Genomic DNA, 24,417 nt, shown 5'->3' on the forward strand with positions numbered 1-24,417 from the left:
CTACAGTAATGCTACGGGCAACGACAGCAAAACCAGCCACAAGTCAGCCTTTACTCACCAACTCTGGAATTGAATACCCCCCTGAAACAGAGGAGGATGGGACACAAAGAGCAAGAGAAGAGGTGGCTCCAAAGGCTGGTACAATCCTATTTTTGAAGTCTTACAAGGCTTAAAAGTTTCTCTAGAGTGAGATGCCTGCCACAATCAAAACGCATGCATGCAAAGAACCAACTAGCCAAGCAAACAAACAAGAAACCACACTTCACATGAAACACAAGAAAACCCACATCATCTCACCAGAATCCCAGTAGCTAGGTTAGATGTATACCTCAGACAGCTACCACGCTGTCTCTGAAGTAAATGTGGACCACATGACTTACTAAAGGCACTCATCAATCTCTGCCACAAAGGTGCTATAGATTGTAGAAGAGTCTATCCAGAGTCCAAACAGATTTAAGGTGGTGAGAGAATGCAGCGTCTACAAACAGATCCGTCCCTGAACTTGCTGCTTCCAAGCCAGGAGACAAGTGTCAGGGAGCACCCTGTCTCCCTCTGCCCTTCCTGCACCCCTACTACAGCTGATCTGTTAATGCAAATGGGAAGTCAGAATATCTGAAAATGCTGTGAAGAGAAGGCCTGATGTATCAGTGTAGGCAGGTTGATTTCTAATTGTCCACTAGAAGAAAAAGAGCAAGAAATGCTGACCTGTTTAACTCCACAGCTGTGAATAAACAGGAACTGAACTGGTTTATATCCAACACAGTACGCGTGCAGTCTTTTGAGGCGTTCTGAGTTAATACTACAGAGGTTATATTTTTAACTTCATGAAAGATAGGGGAAAAACTGGAGCGATGCAGAAAAAGGAATGAGAAGGGCAGTTAACATCTGCTTTGTAACATCACTGATGCTGACTAGAGTAGCATCCCAAAGGAGTCACCCACCCACTACTGCAATCTACTGTCCTCATTTACATGCACAGGTTCTAGCATTACTGGATTCAAGAGAACAGGAAAAAGCTGCTACTGATCTGTACTGTAACCCACTGTAGAAATTGTTCAGGTGCCTCTCCTATTAGCTTTCTGTATACCATGTCCGAAAAGCATGCAAGAAAAAGAGCTAAGAATTGACTAATTCTGTCTCCAGAAGAGCAGAGGGTTTAAATTCTTGCCACTTCGATACTGTTCAGAAACTTCCACACAGAATTACTTAAACATGAAGTCACAGCAAAAGTAATCTAAAAGGCAGAAAGCACGACAAGCTGCAGAGACAACACAAAAGAGTTTAAGGGAACATCTATAAGTTATATTCTCCTCTCTTGTACAGACAGTTTTAAATGATTTTTGCAGTCATATTACAAAAATCCAGCCTCTCTATGGGAAATAAATCAAAACCAATTTTGGTTTTGCCTAAGGAAAATCTGTTCTGTACTGGAAAAATCACAGTTTTTACGGCTCAAATACCACCTAAACGCTCAAAGCCCTGTTGAGGCTGATGAAGACAGACAGGCTTCCCAACTCATTACGGAGCCATTATGTGATTTCCATGACAGCCCTGTCAGACCAGAAGCAACACCATACAAGGTGGGGTTTTTTGTTGTTTGTACATTTTTTTTTCCTGTTTTCTTTTTTAACATGCATTTGGCTCAAGGGCAATCCTAAATAGGCTCCTCTCTGTCAGTAAAAACAACAGCTGCAATAACCCAGCCACTCTACTGAAAATTGCAGTCTTTTAAAAAGGTTGGACGTGAGCTACCATGACATACAGTGCTTCAGTACACAGTGTCAGTAAGAAGAGGTTAAAGCATACATTTTCTATTTTGAGGGTTTTTATATAGACAGAGGCAGCTGAATTGAGAGTCTCAGACCGTCTCACACCAGCTTGGCATGTGCAGGACATGAGCTATCACCCGGTCAAACTTTCTTTCCTCTTTCCCCTCCTCACCCAGTCAACCTAGGAATGGGAAGATAGCATTGTCCTGGCAAGGAAATGTGAATCCTTCCATTCCTCACACAGTCATAAGTTGGTACAGGGTTCTGTGACAAGTTAATTATAAATGGATAATGAAATCCAGCATACTTCTGTAGATGTTAGCCTTACAAGGCAATCTTGCACCTTCTCAGAAACGGTGCTATCCCTTTTTACCGTTGGAGCACTTCCGCCAATGAAATACCCCCTTCAAACACACTTTAGAGAACTACCATTTTGTGGGGAATTGTTTTTTTTTTCCCTTGTAAACCAAACCATATCCCATTAAGATAGGTCAAAAAATTTCAGTAGTGATTTCCTGTTTCCACACGAACAGATTTTAATGTCATCATCACCCAAAGTTACACCTGTTACGTGTACGTGCCTTCGCTTGCGACAGAAGGTGAGTGCATTAACATTTAAGACACAATTAATTTGTGCAATTTAAGTCAAACAAATTGATCTGTTAATTTAAAGAACTGAAGCAGTTTGCAGAAGTAATGAGACAATCCAAGGTGTTCACAGATGGGTTACCTGTGAGACTGGTGCTTTAACATGGGGTGGAATTCCAGAGGAAGAAACAGTACCACTAGGAGGCAGGTTTTTACTGGTCACTGAAGCCCAAGAGAAAGCCTGCAGGAAATGCAACAAACCTAGGCTACTAATCATGGCAAACCACTGACATTCCTACAGGGAAACTCGTCTGCTGAAAATACACTTTCGGTTCATATCTGACTATTAAATAATTGTTGTACAGGCATTACAACGAAGATACAGAAGGATTTGCAGTTCTAGCCATCTGTGGACTCCCAACAGCAGGGAGTAAGTGTGTACTGTGCCCACTATCCCTACCGGCGTGAGCCCAGTTCCCTCAGCGTCCCCAGATCACTGCTTTCCACGAGGTAACCAAACCTAGGACTGAAAACCCTGTCGTGTTAAGTGTCTTCTGCACAAAGAAAGAAAGTGGATGCCAGAAGTTAGAAGTAAAAATGGAAAGGAGAAAAAGAATTGGGAAAAAAAACCCCACCAACCCAAAACCAGGAGACACACTGGAGCTAGAAAATGACCTCTCTACAGCTTTCACTGTTCTTCCCATCCCTTTCAAACTACCTAAGTGTAACCATACCAGATGACGCACCGTGTGCCTGGTGGTTTTTAAGATTAGGCATCCTGCCTCTAAGGGAGACAGTCAATGCCCCCATATTCATTTTGAACCTATACTGCCAGCAATTTTGCAAGTGTCAATGCATTATGTTTTTTTCAAGGAAGAGCAGTGGTTCCCATTGTATGAGATTTTTGGTGGTGGTAGCTTGAGGTGTTTTCTTAACATATGTTAACTCCACATTTAAAAAGGTTTTCACATGCATAAAACCACACACACGCACTTTACAGGCAGAGCATTAAATTTACAATAGGTGACTTGAGCAGCACTTAAAAATAACTTCCTTTCCTTTTTCAGTGAAACTGCAATTTTACAAGTTCGGGGTTCAAGTCCAGCTGTTCATACAGCATGACACTGAAAAGAGGTACCAGTTTGGCCACTCAAAAAGGCTAAGTTCAAAACCAAATCTTCTGGTTTACCATCTGCACCTAGAAGCACAGATATGACTTTTAACTAACCTTTGGTGGTTCTTGTGGTAGCGAAACAGGTTCTACAGGAGGCGGAGATGGAGACTTCTCTTCTAGCTCCTCAAGGGTCTTTTCTTCTACTTCAGCTTTCAGCTCCTCAGTTTTTGTTTCAGATTCCAATTCTGGCTCAGGTTCATGAGATGATTCTTCTAGCGCCTCCTCTATCCCATTGCTAGAATAATCAAATGTGGTTTATGCAGCTTATCAATTTGCTTTGATTTTATGACTTTTTATAAGCTATGCTATGGTAATGGCTGTTTCCAGTTGCTACCATATAGTACCTACATATAGAGTACTGTGAGAAGTCAAACTGTACCCCTGTAGTTGCATACAAAGCCAGATTTTACTCCTGCTGAAGCAAAGACATGTTTTACAATTCTCTGCAGAGAACCGAAAATCACACAGACCTATAAACCCTTTAAGGAATAGGTGCCAAACTCAAGAACTGCCGCCCCTAAAAGAATAGAAGCATAGTGAGGGACCAATGGAAGATTAAGCTATACACATAAATTAAGCCAATTTTGGAATGAAACCCACAGCTTATTTACAAAAATGCTGTGCAGGTTCCTTACCAAAGGAGTTGAGACTTGTTTACTGAAAATCACATGCAACTTCTCTACTGTGTTTGAAATGTAAGGGATCTGAAGTTCCTCACTTCTCTCTTCAGCCCCCCTCAAAAGCTTACCAAATTCCAAATACTTCTGCCTATGCAGCTCTTGCAGGCTAGCATATGCCCAAGCGACTATCTGATGAATGTTGCCTTTACAACTTCTTTTCGATTGGCACAATAATCCAAAACCAAGACCTGACTTAATACTTTTAGGCATCAAAAACTCCCTGCATTATCTTGAGCAAGTCACTGCCAGAATTCCTGCTGACTCCCCTCTTCCATAAGATTTCTCATGAAAAGCATTATGTGACCAGCATCTAGTGTTATCACTGATGCACTTAACAGATATCATGTAGCAATGTAAATGTTCAGGGTTTTTTTTAAACAAGGAAATCAGGAAGTCAGTTCTGACCCTTTAAAAGGCATTCCTATGTTTCAAAAAAAGCACAGGGTTTTGGTGGTGTTTGTTTCTTTGTGTTTGGGTTTTTTTTTTTCTTTGTTATTTTAATAAAATGTATTTGCTTATAAACACATAAAGAAACTTTTTTCTTTAATCTTGGTTAGATTTTAAGACACTTGGGACAGAGATCTATTCTTCCAATAGAGCCGTATAGCAACTTCTCAAAAAGTAGACCTTCCTCTCAGTTTCCAGTGCTACCCAAATTTGAGGAGGAACTTATCATTAACCACCCCTTTGTTTTATATAACAAAGACTCCATTAAGTGTGCAAATAAACATGGTTGCTACCTTTCCAGCTCACATTTTAAACCAGAAGAGAAAATAACAAACATAAGAACATACCCCACTTCTTGTCACCATTCAAGAAACAATGTTTCAAAATAATGTAACATTAGCATAACACAGATCAGTATCAAATTATGTGTAGTTTCCTAAACTACCTGTTAAATCACATCCAGAATCCAAAGCCAAAGCAATCCTGGTGTTTCTACTAAAAAAAAGCAACTTCATATAATAAAATGGACTTCTTACGTTACAGGATGGTTTTCATAGTAAGTACTGCTTGCGTTCTCTTGCACAGGTTCAGGTGATGGTTGCCTTTCCTCCTGCTCCTCTTCCACCTCTTCCTCAGACTCTGATACAAAAAGAAAAACTTCCTTAAATATCTCTGCAAGTATATACAAGACCCACTCAAAAAATAAAGCTTCATCAATGAAGTAAGGCAAAATTAGCTGCAAGAAAATATAGAAGATCCTTCCACTTGTTCAAGAGGCTTCATTTCTTACTATTTTCACTAAAAGGAGAAACTAGAGACATATTGCTGCTACGAAGTTCTGGGAGGAGGGTTCGAGGTTCTTTTAAAGCAACAGATGCTTTTCATATGGTGGCAGTAAAAGACAAAGACTGCACTATTAGCTCATAAATCTCGGTACCTAAAACTAAGACGAATAACCTCAAATGCAAGAATGATTGCCTAAGATGCTTTGTTCCACAAAACCGAGATTAAAAAATTCCAGAAATTATCCAGTGAACACATGTACATACATTCTGGCTGTACTCTGATTTGCTTTGCCTCAGTGAACAGACGGGAAAAAAACCACCCAGGTCAAGTTCAGGCCCTGAATAGAAATGAATTACTGAATGCGATGATGATATGAAAGTGAACTACGTATCATATTTGAAAAGCCAATTAGATTTTTTCTTCAGATCACTTTACCTAAAAATTCAACTGATTAGAGAAATCATCTACCTGATGAAACTAGTGGCAGCAAAAGTACTATTGCTCATCATTTCCATTCTCTGCCAAGCCTCACCCACCCTGAGCCAGCCCTTCAAGGAATAAGGTACTACTATATGACCTTCATTTTACAGAATGTTTTGGATCAACAGATAGTTCCAGCAACATAACCTATACTCCATGCCTGATCAGCCCCTTCCTAAATTCCTACGCTCCATGACAATGCAATACAGTTCACGTCTTTCCACCTCCCCTAGACACCTCTGAAAGCTCCGTACACGTGCTAGAGGAACAAGAACGAGACAAACTCTGCATGTACCTTCATCAAGTTCTCCTTCTGAATCCCCAAATACTTCATCTTCATATCTGAAGATGTCATTATGGACATAGAACTTGTTTGGAACAGAACCCTGTAAAAGAGCAATGTGCATTTTTTTGCATATACAGTGTATTAGTAGTCAACTATAAGGATGGATTACAGATATAAGTTTTGGGGTACACACCAACATTTTGGAATAGGACCAAGTGGTACCTCTTCTCTAAGCCAACAATTGAACAGTAACTTTTGTCCAACTGAAAAAGGAAGTTTCAAGCAGAAAAACACCCCAATTTTGCTAAGTCATGGCAATCATAGGTGCTAACTAAACATAAAGTCCCTCAGTTTCATCAAGGAATTTGAATTTTCCCTATTACAAAAACTTTACAAAAAAAAAAAAAACAGAATGAACTTTCACGGGGTGACTGTATGCTTATAACATTGCACAGGGAAACAATGAAGAAATTCAACAAGACTCTACAGTAGTAACCACCAACCACACACTAGTTTGTGATGAAGTGAGGGGAAAGAAGTAGAAAGAATACAAGACACCCTTTACCCTTAGAGAGCTTCACTCTCCCTAACAGCTAAATTTGAGCAGTAACTTGAGCAGCATCAACCCATACTTACATTTGCCAGCAGATTTGAAGAAAGTACACTACACTAGAACTACACTAGAGACTTGATCTGCAGAGCCGGGTATGAATTTTTGTATTTATTTACGCCAATGGCAACTCCCAAATGCAAGCTCCAATTTGCTTTGTATTACTGCTTCAATACTTCAAGTCTAAGCTCAGGACAGGTCCAATACACTAGTTTCTCTGCACTCACATACTGTGACACATTTAATGACAGCCTCTGGGGCAAGCTCTAAAAGCCAGATCATATTTTTTGCCCCAGTATGACAAACTGTAGCTTCAGGTCAGGTTTCCATCATCATTAGTTGAAGTTAAACACAATCTTACATATACTTACTTCTGGAGCAAGCACAAAAGTCTGCATGAACTTCCTCATCGGCTGCCCGTTGTTCGACAGCTCTCCCATTACTTGCACAACCACCCCATCACTCAGTGTAGCATGAGCATCCACGTGACGAATCTTGGTGTGGCATTCGCTGAACTGTAATGACATCACTTTCTTGTGTATCTCCTAGAAATAAAGAGTTACATTTTAGCTACGCTGAGTTCTGTACAGAGCTTTACACCTTTTAAATACCCAAGTCTGAACTAACACAAAAAAGCACCCCACTGAAGCTCAAAAGGTAAATACAGGAACCAAGAAGTGTCTTTCACTGAGAACAGTCTACCTGAGCTCATCTAACTTTTATTCTGAAGTTTTCCACCAGGATTCAAGTACTTCTCAGAGCAGTTAAATAGCATACAACTTGCTATCCAATTTTTCCAGCTGTATTATAACATATGACCAATTTTAAGGCTTTCATTTTTTAAAGGACCTCTGAGAGGGAAAGGATTTACTATGTGTTTAAAAAAAACCAACCCACCACCCTACAAACAAAAAACCTCTAACCCTCTATGTATCCACAAAGCACCCAAACATCACAGGAGGGGGTAACATCTGCACTGTCAAGATTTTTGTGTTGCCAAATCAGGTTCTGCAGTGAAAGAAGAAACCAAACCTGCCCTGGGCTAAAAGCCACATTGCTCAAAGATGTGGCTACCACATGAACAGATGCTCCTAGGTGACAGACATTATTCTGATAAAGAGCTACAACCAAAGCTGAAACTTGTGTTTCCTGGACTTACTTCACTTCTTTGAAAGTTATCTTCCACTTGAAGAAACCTTTGCTCACAGAAGAATTTGGTAACATACAGAATTCCATGTAACTCGCAAAGATCAAAGTCCCTTTCCCAAGGAGCTACTTATAACTAAAATAAGAGACATCAATAGCACAGGTCTAACAGGTCCTCTTGATTTCATTTCCCATCCTAAATATATTTTCTGCAGTCCAGATGCAAAACTGATGAATCAAACACAACCCACAGTAGAAGCAGCAACAATCAAACAAAAAAATTCAAGCCAACAAATTCCTATCTGCCTCTGAACAGGACGTAGTATCACAATATGTTATTTACCAGATAATAAAGTCAAAGCAATTGGTAAAGAAAAAGACTGATTTATACAAGTTCTGAACATTAGGGAGGACTACAGGACCAATTTTGATACGCACAGCTTGACCATACACTGCTTCTTGCGGTTTCCCACTGGCATCCAGCCCTCCATGGACGTAAGAAGAATTCCTGCCATAAAACCTGGAAGTGAAGAGATGTAAAGGTCACAGCACTGAAAAAATAGATCCAAATCCAACAACTATTTTAGCCAAAAGTTGTAGAGCTCAATGCATCAGGAATTTCAGCAAAAACAGCAATTCAAGATATATTTTCTGCTTCCGAGGCTCCAAGAATACACAAACAAACAAGCTTAATAGTCAGTATTCCACTTTGCCCAAGATATGTAGCAATCTCCTAAATCAACCTCAACCTTTCACTTGCTTCCGTTAAGCAAGGTGGCCATTTTGGCTTGAAGGTTCCCATTTGCCATCTCTTGGTTTGTCTTACTAAATCTGGAAACTCTTTCCAGTTCTACTTTCCTGAAAATACCAACCTGAGATTTTAATTCCCGTGACTATGTCCAGGAAAAAAAGTCTCTATCAGACTGTTTTCTTTGGTACCAACTGCATAACTATGTGTTTGAGCATGGTCCAGCACTTCCTAACAGCAAGAACAAACAGAAATTCAGCTGAAGCTGTGCACAAGCAGAAAGGAAAACATCTTTTCACTCTCTAAATTCCAAAGTAAGCCTTCTGACAGTCAGCATATCTTGCACAAAATGCTTTCACAGGGGGACCAGAATTTTGCCTTGCTTTTAAGGAACTGTTCAAACTCTTTGGTAGGCAGAAAATCTAACAAGTGGGAACTGCAGATCAGGGAAAGAGTAAACGTTAAGTCCCCAGTTATATGGAATTACAGATTTCCAGTTAATGGGCCAGTAAAGCCATATAAATTCACCTAAAGTGGAACAGGCATGCAAACTGCACCAGGTAACACCCATTTAGAGGGCAAACTGATCTCTGCTTACCCAGGATACTTGGTGCTCTTTTCAACCTTTTAGTAGGACAAATCAGTAGCTTTTACACTTGCTTTCCAAAACTCCCTTACCACTGACAAGAAAGAGCACATCAGCATCAGGAAGCCATGAAAACCAAAATCTTTCTGTGGCAGTGAGCAAGTTGTTGTCTAGACTACCAGCAAGAGAAAGAAGATAAGATGGCCTCTCACAAGAACATCACTCATAAACCAGGTGGGGCCAAAGAACAGAACAGTAAATGTCCTCCATATGTGAGCCTGTGTAGAAAAAAGTAGCTGCCTCCACAGCCCCAAAAAAGGGACAGCAGTGGCAGAGCCTAAAACTGGCTAGAAGTCATTTCACACAACCAGTTCAAGAATCAGCTAAGATTCAATCGAACCAGATCAAAACCTCCAGGACACTTCTGTGCAGAGGTATTTAAGAAACTCCATGGATGCTATTGTGAGTGACACTTGTGCCACCTTTCAAGTGGACAGAGAATATTTGTGAGCACAGAGTATCACCTGCACCAGGGGAGCCTGCCTCATGAGTGTCTATCCAGCTCCTCTGACCTCAGCAGGGCCATTCCAGGAGACAGTTAACCCACTGGTCATCAACAGCCCATGTTCTTTATAAATGAAGAAAAATTCTGTAACATTTTTGGACTAGAGCCCTCCATGAAAACACAATTCCTGCAAGAAGGTAAATTCTATGGACAGTTCCTACTCAACGTACCACACATAGAGCATAACTTGAAAAGTTGCATTTCAGAGTTGTTCAAGTAAAGCTTGAGATTTAGAGGGGTCGGAGTAATACCTAGTACCTCCTATAAAGCACCAAAGTTGTTTCAACAGGCTAAATTTCTCCACTGACACTGTTTTTCCTCACACATACGCTTCTGCCAATTTCCTATCACCCCAATGTGGAAAGATCAGTCCCAGATGTACCAGGAACACCAGTTCCGTAATGCTCCCATAGCGTGTGTTAATATTGATGCAGTAGAAGTAATGTGGCCATACTAAGAGAAAGCAGGAGGGAAGGCAAACCTGGCTGGCTGCTCCTCTTTGACTGAAGCAGATAGGGAGGAAAAACATATCAAAAGTATTTTGCTTCTTAAATCTAAACACAACCCCCCCTCTAAATCCTGCCAAGGTTACACTCACTATCATTGAAGGTAAATGCTCTTATGAGCAAAAGCAAACACTATTTTCAACACCAAGTTTGCAGCATGGGTGATTCACCCCAATATACAGTTTAACTGCCATTGAAAAGAAATTTTACAAAAGGAAAAAGTCTCACTGTATAACCGATATAATTCTCCCTCTGCCTTCAGTATTATGCTATGAAGCATGGCCTATTCATCCCTTATACACTCTTCCCTGTCTCTCTGTTTGTGCAAACAATTTCTGGGTTGCAGAGCAAAATGACAGTGTGCTTCACAAGAAACTTGTCTTACTAACTTGGGCTTTTCTATCATTCAGAAATGATGCTGCTGTTCTAGTATCAGGATTTCCATTGCATCATTCGCTCACAACTTAACGGTTGCCTTGAAAAACTAATATAGTCACACCCTTTCTAAGTTTCTTAAAAAAATTTCAACTTCCTGACCTTCATAGGCAATGGATAGTTACAAGCATCGACAAGATGCTAACTGCTGACAGACCTGTCTCTGAGATGCCTCCGAAGCTAACTCCAAAGCAAGAGGTCCCTTCTCAGGCCACCTCGAGAAAACACCCAGGACATGATATGTCCCTAAGGAACGCAGTTCTTGGGTCAGAGAGAGCTGTCAGTTTGTATGTCAGGTACCGATGTGTTACAAGGACATACTTTTCCAGTTGTTGATTTAATCTGACTCATTTGTTGAAGTTTTGAAGGCAAAGAAAAATTCTGCAACTGCTAAAACTCCTGCTTCTAACTTCTGTTAGATTACTAAACATAGATTAGGAAAGCCTGGAATACACAGCTCAAACACCTTTAAAAATAGATTTAAACGCAGAAAACAACATGGTTCCACAGTGGTTCAGTGATTTAAGTAAAAATGATACCATTAATTTTCCCTACCTCAAAGCTATAGATAGAAAGAGGCATTATTCAAAAGACTGAATTCTTAAGTAAGCCATCTGAGAGCTCTAACCTGCCCTCAATCAAACAGTCCAATTTTTCACCATCGACCTTATGTCAAGTTTTGAGACAAGACCAACCCAAGCAGTGACTGCTTTTTTTCTTTTTATACACTGGTAAAGCTACTTTCACCTTTATGTGTCATAAGTCCATGCTGCTCTAAATCCAAATGTGGAAATGCAAAATCTTAAGTGACAAGTTGTATGTAGCCCATCAAAACCAGAAAAAGAAGGAAAACAAAAAGGGGGGGGGGGGGGGGGGGGGGAGAGAGAAGGAAGAAACACATCCAGAGTACCACTTAAATAGTGGACACAGCAAAAAAAAAACTACTGTATTTTTCACCTACCTTGTACAGGCCATAAGAGCCCAAAAGTTAGCCAGGTCCATTTCCTCCCTTACTCAGAAATGTATGTTTATCCGATTTACAATGAACAGTACATACTTCTGTTCAAAAACATTAGTCCCTTTGTGTGTGAAAGCATTACCTGTGCAAGAAGTCAGGGGCTTTATTTAGCAGAGTGTAGTACTGTCTCACGAACTCCCGCCCTACGAGCAGGGGACTTGGCTTCTCCATCACCATTTCTTTGGTACACAGTGTCAAATGCTGTAATTAAAAATATTCATGTTAGTTTGAAGACAGGTCTATGTATCACAACTTCCCCACAAAAGGATGAGCATGATATTAGAATTGAAACAATTACGTGAACAGGAACTTAATTCACACAGAACTACACCAATTGAGGACACCCTCCCCTACCTCCTCTGAGGAAATAAAAACATTTCAGTCCATTCATGTGTTACTTTCACAAAGAGGAAACAGTGAAAACAAAGTCCCTTACAGGACAGGTGCTTTAAAAAAAAAAAAAAAAAAACCAAACCAAAAAAATCTAACCAAAACCCTTGTTAAAAATGTCTAGCACCATTTATTTAACCATTTGGCAATAAACGGATGAACAATTAAAAATCCAAGTTCAACAGCACTGCAAAAGAATCAGGAATGCACTTTCTTAAGTCAGCTGGTAACACTCCTTTATCTCAAAGCACATCTGCTTCAAAAGGCCACTGTCACATCCATAACACAAAGATGGTAGCACCAATATTCTGAAGTAATTATGAGAGCTGGATTCACATTCCCTGAAGACTGGGAAGGGAAACTTTTATGCCTCAGAGATGACCAAAGCCTTAGGTACTACTCCTCAAAGCTAACTGCATTTCCATTTGTCATAGAACAATTTAGGTCAGAAAGAACTTCCAGGGGTCACCTGGTTCAACCCTGGGGTGCAAAGCATGACCAGTTTCTAACATGTTGCTCATTAAAACAAGTTCAGAATAGTGTTATTTGCTAACAGGTAAACAGAACTTCCATTTGCAATTTTTGCTTGTCAGCTGTCATTTTAACATGGCACACCTTGGAGAAGTACACATCCACACCCTCCCACCAGGCACTTGAAGGTAGCAGTAACATACCATCCCCCCACGGCGGTACTCTGTACTTCAGGCTGAACAAGCCCAACCCTCTCAAAGTCTCCTCTCTCTGGGTGCTCCAATCCTCTAACAATTCTGGTGGATTCTACACCAGACTCATTCCAGCATGCTGGGTTCTTTCCTGTATGGAGGAATTAAAACTGCGAGCAATACCCTGGGTCTGGGTGTCACAAGAGTCCAAATGGAAAGGAAGAATCACCTGTGTTCACTACACTCCTGCTTACGCAGCCCAGGATGCAGCTGCCCTTCATCACTGCAAAGGTACACTGCTGACTCAAGTTCAACTTTTCTGCCAGTACACCACAGTCCATTTCTGCAAAGCTGCCTTCTATCCAGTCATTTCCCAGCCTTTATTTTTGCATGCAGTTTTTCCATGCACATGCAGAACTCTGGGATGTTCCGGTGACCCCATTTCTCCAGTCTATCCCCCCAGAAACTTGCTGTGGATCACTTAAGCTCATCATCCAGGTCACGAGAAAGGTGTTAAACAGCATCAAACAGCATCTGCCCCAGTACTGTCCCCAGAGAAATTCTGCAAGTAGCCAGCTACCAACTGTGCTTTGTATTGCTCACCACAACCTTTTGGTGCTGGCTGTCCAGACAGTTTCCCACTCACCTCATAGGCTATCTGTCCAGTTTGGCTCCAAGGATAGTACAGAAAACTAAGGCTTCATTGAAATCAAGGTAAATCATATCTACTGCACTTCCTTCATCCACTGAGCCATTTGTGTCATTGCAAGAAGGCAAGCTGGGTGGTCAGTTGTAACTTGCCCTTGGTCCAGGCTGGCTGTTCCAAACACCTTCTTGTCCTTCATGGATCTGAACACAACTCCCAGAAGAACTTGCTTTTCAAGCCTTCCCAGGGATCCAGGAGAAGCTGGCCAACCTATAATTCCCCCAGTTCCCCCTGCCTTGAATGGTTCTTAGGTTCAGTTGCTATGCTCCTACCCATCCATACTGTCTTGTGGATCATCCATGTCATAAAATGATCTTCATCACTCTGGAAGTCTTTCTGAATGTGTGCCAGCACCTGCCATGTTGCTTTTCCAGCTCATGTCAGGAAGGCTGAACTCACTCATGAATAAGAGCATCTGCAATCATGAGAACCCCTCCAGTTCTCTAAAGAAAGCTTAATCTACTTCCTCTCTCAAAAAACAAATGTGTAGACAAGGCAGCAGGCAAACAAGACCAAGTCAAAAACTCAAGTTTCCAACTGGGAGATAATCCTAGAATAAGACTTTTGTTTTCTTACCAAAATAACCTCAACACATCAATCCAAGCCAAAGCCAATACAAAGGACAGTTAGCAAGTAGAGCTGGAGAGGACATAAAGCTCACAAGGTGAAATTAAGAGATTAACCTCAGTTTAAGAACGGCCTGTAATAAAGGTAAAACATACACAGGAATGGTGCCACAAACATGCCAGATCCCACATGAAGAAGGAACTCTGAAGAAAAAAGCCCACGTACTTAGCTCAAATACTTTACACTTAATGGACTGTCAAAATAATCACAATCCAAGCCACAAGACAATACCAAGAACTGTTCCCAAATACAGTTAGCCAAGAATCACACTTGAAGTAACCAGCTTGTAAGGCAGGGCAGCAGGCAAAAAACTTGTAGGCAAGGCAGCAGGCAAAGCCTGAAATACAAGTTTTGAACTTGGAGATAAGAAATCAGAAAACTTATTTTAGGATTATCCAAAATTCTTATTATAACCGTCCAACACTCTGAAACACAGTATTAGTTGTGACTCATGGGAAGCCACAGGGGAAGTAATTTTGATAATCAGACCCAAAACCAAATGTCAAGAACACTAAAGGACATCAAAAAGGCTTGAGCCCTGTGCATGTTCGAAGTGGGAACCTGCAAAGAAACAAAATCTGAGCAATTTGGGGATCTTCCTAAGATGATTCACACTACAGCAATGGCATGCACATGGGAATTTTACTTAGAAACCAACCTTAAAAGAACAAGGATCTCAGTTTCTACAGGTGAGACTATTCTTTTTTTTTTTGCTCCCCTGCCCCACAAGCAGATGATGAACACAAAAGTGGCGATACGATCTTCACCGAAAGCACTTGTGAGAATACACAAGGACAGAGCTTCATTTTTTATTTTTTTTTAAAGAACCTATTCAAAAGCAGATCATAGCCAGCACACATTCTTATGAATATAGCAATAAGCAAAGTACGTATGTTAACAAATTGCTGGCATACCACAAGGAACACTGAAAATGCCTCTGGGTACAAAACATAATAATCTGTGACAAGTCATTACACTACATCAGATCTGTATCACACTAGATCTTTTCTTCATTAGAAGCTGTGCTATTTCAGGAAAGGCCACCAAAACCTTTCAGAAAATCTGAGAAAGGCAAGTACGCAATGATCACACACAGCCAATTCTTCCCTAACGACTTGAAACAGAAGTTGTGTTACGATGAGTACCGTCCACCTCTGTCCATATTTCAAGTGACAGCACTATTGATTTATATCACAGAATCACAGTATTTTACAGGATGTCTCAGTACAATTCTTCACCTGTCTCAGTATTATTTCCTTTCATTATCTCTTCAGAAATCTCAATAGGGGTAGCAGAGGCTTAATGAACTGTTCAGGTCTCCAAGTCATTAAAAGGCAGTAAAATAAAAATGCAGGTACTCCTTGCTATCAACATGGGTGCCATGAAACCAGGTTTTGAAAAGATTAAAATCTCCATGTGTCCCAATTAGTATAGGACCTCCTTAAACTCAAGGACCTGAGTCTTAGCAGGCCTGAGAGGTTTGGAGGTAAAGGCACCAATTAAATTTAAGCTGAAACCCAAGGCAGTGGCATCAACAATTCAAACAGTCCAACCCTACAAAGAACAGTATCTCCATGTTTTACCAGGCCTAATGGAAGCCCATAGATCCACATACTCTATAAAAGCTGTTTTCCCAGTTTTAATTGGTACATACTCAAGAGTCAAGGAATAACAGCTAAAAAAGAAGAATCTGAATGCTCTTCTCACTTGAATAAAATGAGCCACATTCTTAGCTGAGCCTGAGCAGCCTTTGGGAAAGTGTCTTAACGAGAATCTACTGCTCGAGGCACTCACGTACATACTAGTCAGAAACAAAATACTGAAACTGGGAGGGCAAACACCAGAAATCAAAGAAATTCCTCTGTTAGTTTCTTCATGGTGCAACTGTACTGTTGAAGAATGCCCCTCCATCATGCACACTGATAAAAGCCATAAGCTACGCAGACAGGGTAATACAGATACCCATGCAATTGCTGCTCATCCACAGGTAATCCTGCCTACATCAAGCTGACATAACAATTAATTGATAGACTTAATTTCCGCTCTGTTCAGTACTTCCAATTCGTGTGCTACCAGGAAGGCACAATGGATTTTCAGTGCATTCTTGAAGTAAGGAGAACCAGCAGCCATGCGATATATTTTGTAAAAGACTTGCAAGCTGGAGGACTAAACTAAACATGGAATCCCTTTCTTCTCCAGACAAGGCTCAGAGGTAAGGGACCCAGAAGCACCCACCCAAGGGATCAGACTCCCAAACTGAAGGAACATCCACATGTACCAGTGCAAGACTTCTTGCAACTTCAATTGCCATGACTCAAGTTCAGAACAACTTAACTACAACTTAAGCCTACAGGAGGGACTGGGTAAGATTGTCACCATTACCTCAAACAACCAAGTTCCTATCTTGAGTTATTTCCATGGTCACTTCTTTCAAGAAAACAAAAACAATGGGAGAGTTAGCACAGAAAGGAATTACTTGTTATTTACATGCAAAGATAAGCAAATGAACAAAAGGAGAAAGGATATTTTCCGCCAAAGAGCAACACCATGTGCAACTGCAGTGCTGAAATAAATAGTAACACTCATTTAACTTTGTGACAACATCCCAGTTACATTCCGTTAGATTCAGGTACAAGATTATTACAGACTTTCCTCAACTCTGCAAAAACCATCTTTTGATAACAAATGCCAGCTATGACAAATAAAGCAGGAAGTTAGCCTTTGCAAGTAGATGAAAATGTTAAGGGCTAAAAGGATGAGATACGCCTCATGTTTGGACAATTGTGCTGAAGTACTTGGGAACCAACGGCTACAATAATTTCACAAGTCCATGCTGAATTATTGGTGTAAAAATTCATCCAGCCTGTAATCATCTTTATCTATAAAACTTTATTTATTAAACTGTGTTTGTCACTTCTTCAACTAAATTAAAAGAAAAACCCAACCCAAACTATCACCCGTCAGTCTGCACAGGAGGGCAGCAGCAATTTGTTTCTGAAGAAGTACTGAAGGCCACTATGTGTTGAGCAGTCAAAATATACACTGGCATGCATATTGCTCAAGAAGCAGCTCTTGCATTAGAGAAGCTTTTTTTCCCTAAAATACATGTACACTTTCTCATTATGATTTCCCTTACCCTGTAGAAAAGAGAAGTGTGACTAGTCATCTGTGGCAAGGCATTAAGTTACCTGAGGCAATGACTGAGCTATAGAATGGTGGCGAGTGCTCAAATTTTGGTATTCCACAGAATAAACTTCAGCACAAAGTGTTTGGTTGCACCAAAAGAGCTAAAAAAAAAAGCAACTGAGTTCTGACAGGAGGTCAGGAAAGTGTCATCTGAACTTGAAGGTAACCTCCATCAAGACAAACTTTTAAGCTTTGGGAGGGAGATGCAGGCCTCACCATTTGTTTTACTAAAAAAATATGAGTGAGCAAGTAAAATATTTTGGTTTATTGACAAGCAAATTTCATCCTCTGAACAATTCTTCCATAGAACAATTAGTCCATGACTAAAGGCACACCGACATCAAGCTATAGTTTTACATAAATCTGAAGCAGCATGGCTTGTTCTTAAATCCGTAAATCGGCAACTCATGTCCAAGTCACTGATCAGATTTGAATATACTGCTTAAATTGAAAATAAAATCGGGCAAAATGCTCTTGCAAATCAAAAAGATGCTCCCCACACAGCAAGCACACAAAGTAAGCCATGAGGGACACTGTGCTGCTTCCCACAACACAGGAGACGAGGGAAAACGGAAGGGGAGAGCAGCTTTCACAATCTTGGACAGGTTTCTCCTAAATCCAGATTATCACTTTTAAACCGCGTTTCCTACTGCAGACAAGCAAATAATGCCTTAAAGAATGTGCCTGCTACTGCGAAGCATAAGCGTGACTCTGAGATCCCACTACTGCAACACATTGTGTGAGCAGCCACACCTTGAATAAAGCTAAGAAACCGAACAGTAGCTGACAGTCCAGCTGGCACAAGCCAGGGTATATGTAAAACAGCCCTGCAAAGGCTGGTGGGTACTCCATGGTAAAGTAAAATAAGCATCAACTGAAATGAAAAAATACTGAAAGAGACATCGAGAAGTCCCAAACAACCCAGTTCAGTACTGAAACCACCTTCACTCTTTCATGCTCTGCGAGATAAGCACTCAGATTATCCTTCATCTGCAGTAAGGGCCAGCAAACCTGTATAATCTACCAGAATCCCTTTACTTTATGATCTCCTTTACCTAATCTGCTACAATCTGAATTGGCTGTGCCCCAAGGCACAGCATGCAGTTCTTTCAAATCAAGCTGTCCTGCGGGGTTAGGGGTTTTTTGTTGGTGTTTTGTTTGGGTTTGGATTTTTTTTGAGAGGAGTTTTAATAGCACCCTGTATTTTAGGCGAATGACTATGATAGGGGACCATCTTCTGGGCAGTTAAACTGCACCATCCAAAAGAGCTAACACGCACCCAAATAGCAATAACAGCAACTGCAGCCAACGGCACCAACCATTCTGGGGAAGCCACTGCATCCCTCTCTTTTCTGTGTCATCATTCAATGCCAGGTTCAGTGCCTTTCTTCTGGTATCTCATCAGATATACTTATTAGTCTGACATACTAACCTTCTCACATGTTTCCTGAGTTTCAATGCAGTTCTTCATTTGTCAAATACTCTCAAAAGAAATGACATCCAGTGTCACAACTGCTTCAGTAAGAGGGAAGACCCAAGTTCACCACTGTGCGTTAAGATACTGTTTCCTCAGAATATTTTCAGAACTGTAAAATATTCTTTAAGTGTGATAGTAATGTATAATTCAAAACCTCAGTTCCATACAGGAAAACATTTTATTCATAAGGACATTGACGGATAAGTAGACTGGATGGTGGGCTATTATGTTTTCGGTTTAAACTAGCTATCGCAAGATTTTAATCTGCTAATGAAACAATCATATGATACAGATCATAATTCCACACGGCAAGCCCACATATGCCAATCAGAACATTACACGAATGTTTCAAATGGTCAACCAAGATTATGTCTCTTACACCCAAACTACCAGAGTCAACAACAAGGAGGAGTCCTTAAGAATGAAAAGGCTTTCCTGGAGCAGGTATGGCCCCGTAGGCATACTTACAGTCACAATGAACACCGAATGCCTCGTTAACGACAAATTAACTCCAGAAGCTGAAGCAATACCGGTTTGTCTGTAACACCACCCTCTCGGCTCAGAAGGCAAGTTGATAAACCCTATACCCAGCTGCAGTGCTACGACGATACAGCTACCCTGCCTTCAGGAACTTGGGTATACATAGCAGCGCTTGCTCCATATTACTTCAGGTGAAGTCTGCCACACAGCGTTGAGTAGGGCGGCATGGCCTACACTGCAGAGTAACCATTTCTGCTAAATTGGTCACTCATTTCATTCTGCTACTACTCCCTAATTAAAAGTGTCCCTAAGAAAAATTAAAAAAACCCAACAAACAACCCCGAGATATCTGAGAGAGCAGAGAGTGCTGTATACAAAAAATAAACGCTTACTAAGAGAGGATATCTTTCCCCTCATACTCCTCCATCCCATTACAGACCAAAGAATACTGTGCTGGCTTTAAACATACAGGCATATAAGTGGTCTACCTCCACAAGAGCCAAGCAAGGAACAAAATAACTTGCCCTACTTCTCAATTTTACACTTCTTTCTGTAGCAAAGGAGAATGCTTACACACTGAACTTGAAATGTTTATAAGACATAGAAGACTCAGGAATTGCCAAGTCAACATGGAAGGCCACAATAACAAAACCTACATGACTAAGTGTGGTTGAAATCAAACAATAATATCGTATCCTCTACTGCATTAGTCCTTTCATGCAGTGGTGCTTGGCACCAAGCTCAAGATCCAGGGCCACCCGACTAACCAAGGGATTTAAAGGCTTTGTCGTGGAGATGCTCCTGTGCACCAACGCTGGAACTGCAGTGACCTCTACTTTAGTCCTCTGAGGTTAAGGGGAGCAAAAGCCCAAGAACACACCGAGCCCAGCTCAGAAAAGAAATGAGAGATGCTTGGAGAAGATCTACTCAAGGCATCCGGATCTGCAGAATAAAAGGCGCAACTTCAGCCATATTATGCGTGAAAACAGAGAAGCTCAGGTTGTGATTGGGGAAAGAGGAAGTGGAGAAAGGCGAAGTCTGCAGAGCTGGGAGAGATCTTACAGCCAGCGATGCCATCGCAGTGCCAGTCCGTAAGAGAGGAGGAGGGCTCGCTGAGCCGCGGATGGGAGCCCAAGGCTGCTACTGCAGCACCAACGCGGCTGAGGAAGCGGCAGCCTGCCCCTTGCCGAAGTCCAGGCACCTCTAGAGGCCCCTGGAAGGCAATGCATGAGGCAAGCCGGGGAACGGTGGGCGCAGGGCCGAACGCCGCAGCGAGCACCAAGTAACGCGGGGGGCGACGCTGGAAGCGGCGGGCGAGGGGACGCTTTTCCCCAGCCTCCCCCCGCCGCCCGGGGCGAGGCGGAAGAGCGATCGCCGGCAGGCGACACACCGCCAAGGTGACGGCGAACAAAAGCCCCCACCTTCCTCCCCTCCTCCACCTCCCCGGCCCGGACCGGCCCCGCCGCCCCCGCGCCACACCGGGCGAGGAGCTGGGCCGGGAGCCAGCAGCCGGGCCCGGCCGTGCCGAGGCGGGGCGGGCGGCGAAGGGCAAAGCCGGGCCCCGGGGCGCTGCCCGCCCGACGCTTGCCGTTTCCCTCAGCCCCGCGCGCGCGCCGCGACCGTTAAACGGCCACCCCCCCCGCACCCCCCCCGCACCGCGGCGGGGCCTACCCCCCGATCCCCCATCGCCCACCTAGAGAAAAAGTCTCGGTGCGCGGGGCCGGAGCGCGTCCGCCCCAGGACCTGCTCGGTGTCGGGCGCGGCGAGCCTGTCCCTCGGCGTCTCCCGCAGCGGGGGCAGGACGGGGCGAGCGGGGCGCGGCGGCGGCGGCGGCAGCGGCAGCAGCAGCAGCAGCAGCAGCGATGTCACGGCCGGGCGGGGGAGGGGCAGCCGGGGCTCCCGTGCGCGCGTGCCTGTGCGTGCGTGCCTGCGCGCCTGCGCGTGGGGAGGGCGCGGGCGGGGCCACGAGGGGCGGGGCGGGGAGGCGAGGGGGCCCGAGAGCGCGCCTGCGCTGGGCCCGCGCGGGGCGGGGCGGGGCGGGGCGGGGCGGGGCGGGGCGGGGCGGGGCGGAGCTCAGCTCCCTTGGGGCGCTCTCCGCCAATCCCCGCCGCCCTCCTGCTGTGACATCTGCCGGCGCGCGCGTTTTCCGCCTGGCGGCTGCGGAGAACGGCCCTTACCGGGCCCCGGGCGGGCGGCGGGGGCCCCTCGGGGCGGGGCGGGGGGCAGCTGGTAGGCTGTTGCGCCTTTCGCGGCCCCGCCGGTCACACGGGAAGCGCGGAACCACCGCGTTTGTTGCTTAGCTAACTCTGTTCTGCCTTCGGTACCGTAAAAGGCGGGTGTGGGAGTGTGGCGCGTTCTCACGGTACCGACCACCGTGGCGCAGCTAGTGCACGGGCTCGCTGGGGGCGAGTTGCCCCGGTCCCTCCCGGGGCGTTTCCCTCCTTCTGCCAACCCAGCTCAGCTGTTTCTGAACGGGAGCAACGTCTTGCTTCTAACGGAGGTCTCCAGCAACCTAAGAAGTGAGGGGTGTCATCAGCGTCGGTTTAAAGTGGGTATCTCCGTGCAGAGATTTCCCCCATTCGTAACTCAAGTTCAGAGCTCCACACTGAAATGGAAATTTTTTGAGCTATGCTGAGATCTAAAATAACAATTGTGGGTCAAATATCAAATAATTACTTCCCAATGTGACAAAAACTGGGCCTTGAAGCACATTATGCTTCCAAACTCCTTGTCTGAGAGGGCTCTGAATTGTTCCACTGACTTGTAAAAAGTTGAGGTGTGAATGCCTTTAGCAGTTGAGGCATATCAAATGTTTGTCTAAAGCAAATCTTTGTCCCTGAGTCTGTATATGTAAGGATGAAAAACTTTGAAATAAAGATCTCTGTTTTGTGGGAGAATGTGGTTTTGTTCTTTTTTTTTTTTTTCTTGGTGAGTGTCAGAATCTCCCTATGCCTAGCTTGAGCATTTCAGATGAGTTCTGGCATGTGTGCTGCTGGCCTAGAAAGGTAAGCACCTTGAACTGTCCCCATGAGGAAGGGGGGATCCTTTCTTAACCTTTATGCTATCCAAAGCCTTTTTACTCAAGGATTTGTTTTATTTTGTTTTTTTTCTTAAAGAAAAAACCTGTTTCTCCCTGGGCACTGAAGTGTAAGAGAGCATCCCAAGAATTCACAGACCAGGACAGTTGCAAGTAAACTGGCTCTGGCTCCACTTTGTTGAGCCAGTTGGCTGCTGGGAAGAGGGCACAGTGACATCAGGGATGCCAACCCCTTCCAGCTCAGCCTCTCGCCCCAGGGGCAACCTGCTCTGATGCCTTGGGGGAAGGACAGAGTGAAGCCAGTGTCAGCTGTGTGCTGTGACGGCAGGCTGGCTGTGTCCTGCTGCAGACGTGGCCATGTTTGCTGTCAAGCACCTGGTATTTGGCGCATAAACCTCCCTGAAGGTTTCCTTGCTGCCCAGCAAGGTAGAAATCCTCTGCTTCCTGTGCTAGTTGGAGTCTGCGCAGGGAAAAAATGGGGTCGGTGGAAAAGGAGAACTGTGGCCAGCCATGAGGTTTTGGGTAGGTTCCTGGTGGCACAGCAGAGAGAGTGCTTGGCAAGTTGAGGTTTGGAGGAAGTTTGGTTTTTCTTGCTCATTGTAGAAGATGATGCTGGGAAAAAGGCAGTTGCTTAGAAAAGTGGTTTTCCTCAAAGAGGGACAATGCAGGGCAGATGAGAGATGAATTGCAGGTGTGTGTCTGTGAAGGATTACAGAAATGAGATGGGATTGCTCTGCATCTGCTTAATAGGTTGAGGGGTTTGCCACATCCAAAAGCTATTAGTTTTAGGATATGGGAAGAGTAAATGTTTAGTTTCAATTACATATTTTAATTTAAAATGTTGGTTTCATTCTTTAGTTGATGGGGAAAATAAAATTCCCAAAGCTCTTAAATTGTGATGTGAGAGGGGTTTTCTCCCTGGAATGAAATGAACCAGTTTTAGTCCCAAGTAAGAGGATGGCTTCTTTTCTGTGTTAATTTGCGATTGTTGCTATAAAATATGCTGTAATGTAATATACAAAACCCCTAACATACTACTAAACTAAAAATCCTGTGGGAAACGGTCAGGAGGGCTGCATCAGGCTGGGAGCTGAGGTGCAGATGCACTGCCTGGAGCGCTGGCAGCACTGATTCTTGGCCGCTGCTCCTCAGCAGCATTACAGAAGGGGCTGCGGTAGCACCCGGTGAGGGGAAATTCAGCATCCAAAAGAAATTTAACTGCTTAGTGCTCTTCTCAGACTGAACCATCTCTGGTATCTGGCTAACCCTCTGTTTCTCACTAAGTTTATTCTGTTCCAAAAATGTAATACAGTAATTTTTTCCTTCTAGTTCAGAGTTGGTATCACAATTTTCTTTTTCATTATGATCAAACACAATTTCTGAATTCCAAGCCTTAGGGTTTGTCTTGGGGTTGTTCTGGACATGCAGATGCCCTGTGATGCCGGGGGGGAACTGGGTTACTGGAGTGTGTCGGGTTTAGATCTTAGGCAGGTTAATGCCCCCAGCCTCTGTGGATCTGTTGTTCGTTCTGAGCAAATACATAGCAAAACCTCCTGCTGATGTGGTATTCACAGCTCTTCCCTACTTTATTATTTTTTCCTAGTGAAAAATGCAGGCAGGAAGGGGAGTAGCAAAGAGCACTATCAGCTGGGATGAACCTGGGTGCGAAGGCTGAGCTTCCTCGCGTTCCACCGTGTTTAAAAAGCTCAACGCGCTTGCTCGGTCATGAGGGGAAGGAGGGTGTTGGGGCTCCGTTAACTGTGGGTGGGACGAAGTGCCGCAGTCCACGGGCGGGCAGGACGGGGGAAGCGTGTGCGCCGCTGCTGCGGAGGGACGCGGGGCCACCGGAGACACGGCCCGCGGCAGGCGAGGGGCTCAGCCGTGGCGGCTAGGGCGCGCGGCCCGCAGGCCCCGCCCACCACTGGCCACCCGCGTGGGCGCGGCCCCGGAGGGGGCGGAGCTCCCGCCCGGCCCCGCCCCCGGTCAGGCGGCGGCCACGTCGGCGCCACGTCGCGGCGCAGGCGCGGC

The 24,417-nt window shown here is 43.8% G+C and overlaps 1 protein-coding gene across 2 annotated transcripts in view; it reads right to left on the reverse strand.

Annotated features, from left to right (window-relative positions):
* The window catches only part of G3BP2 (G3BP stress granule assembly factor 2), a 29,391-nt gene extending 8,145 nt beyond the window's left edge, over nt 1–21,246 (reverse strand). Inside the window, exons 1-8 of one of the 2 annotated variants that reach the window (XM_074823341.1) lie at nt 21,046–21,246; nt 11,907–12,025; nt 8,405–8,486; nt 7,192–7,365; nt 6,220–6,310; nt 5,195–5,297; nt 3,586–3,766; nt 2,500–2,598 (exon numbers count right to left, since the gene is read on the reverse strand). In XM_074823341.1, coding sequence (XP_074679442.1) covers nt 2,500–2,598; nt 3,586–3,766; nt 5,195–5,297; nt 6,220–6,310; nt 7,192–7,365; nt 8,405–8,486; nt 11,907–12,001 — 825 coding nt within the window. In that variant the 5' untranslated portion in view covers nt 12,002–12,025; nt 21,046–21,246. The remainder of the gene's footprint in view (nt 1–2,499; nt 2,599–3,585; nt 3,767–5,194; nt 5,298–6,219; nt 6,311–7,191; nt 7,366–8,404; nt 8,487–11,906; nt 12,026–21,045) is intronic. The other variant, XM_074823343.1, reaches the window with a different exon arrangement.
* Nucleotides 21,247–24,417: the final 3,171 nt, after the last annotated feature.

The sequence above is a fragment of the Strix aluco genome, chromosome 4 (assembly GCF_031877795.1).
Source record: "Strix aluco isolate bStrAlu1 chromosome 4, bStrAlu1.hap1, whole genome shotgun sequence".
In the NCBI taxonomy this organism is placed as follows: domain Eukaryota; kingdom Metazoa; phylum Chordata; class Aves; order Strigiformes; family Strigidae; genus Strix; species Strix aluco.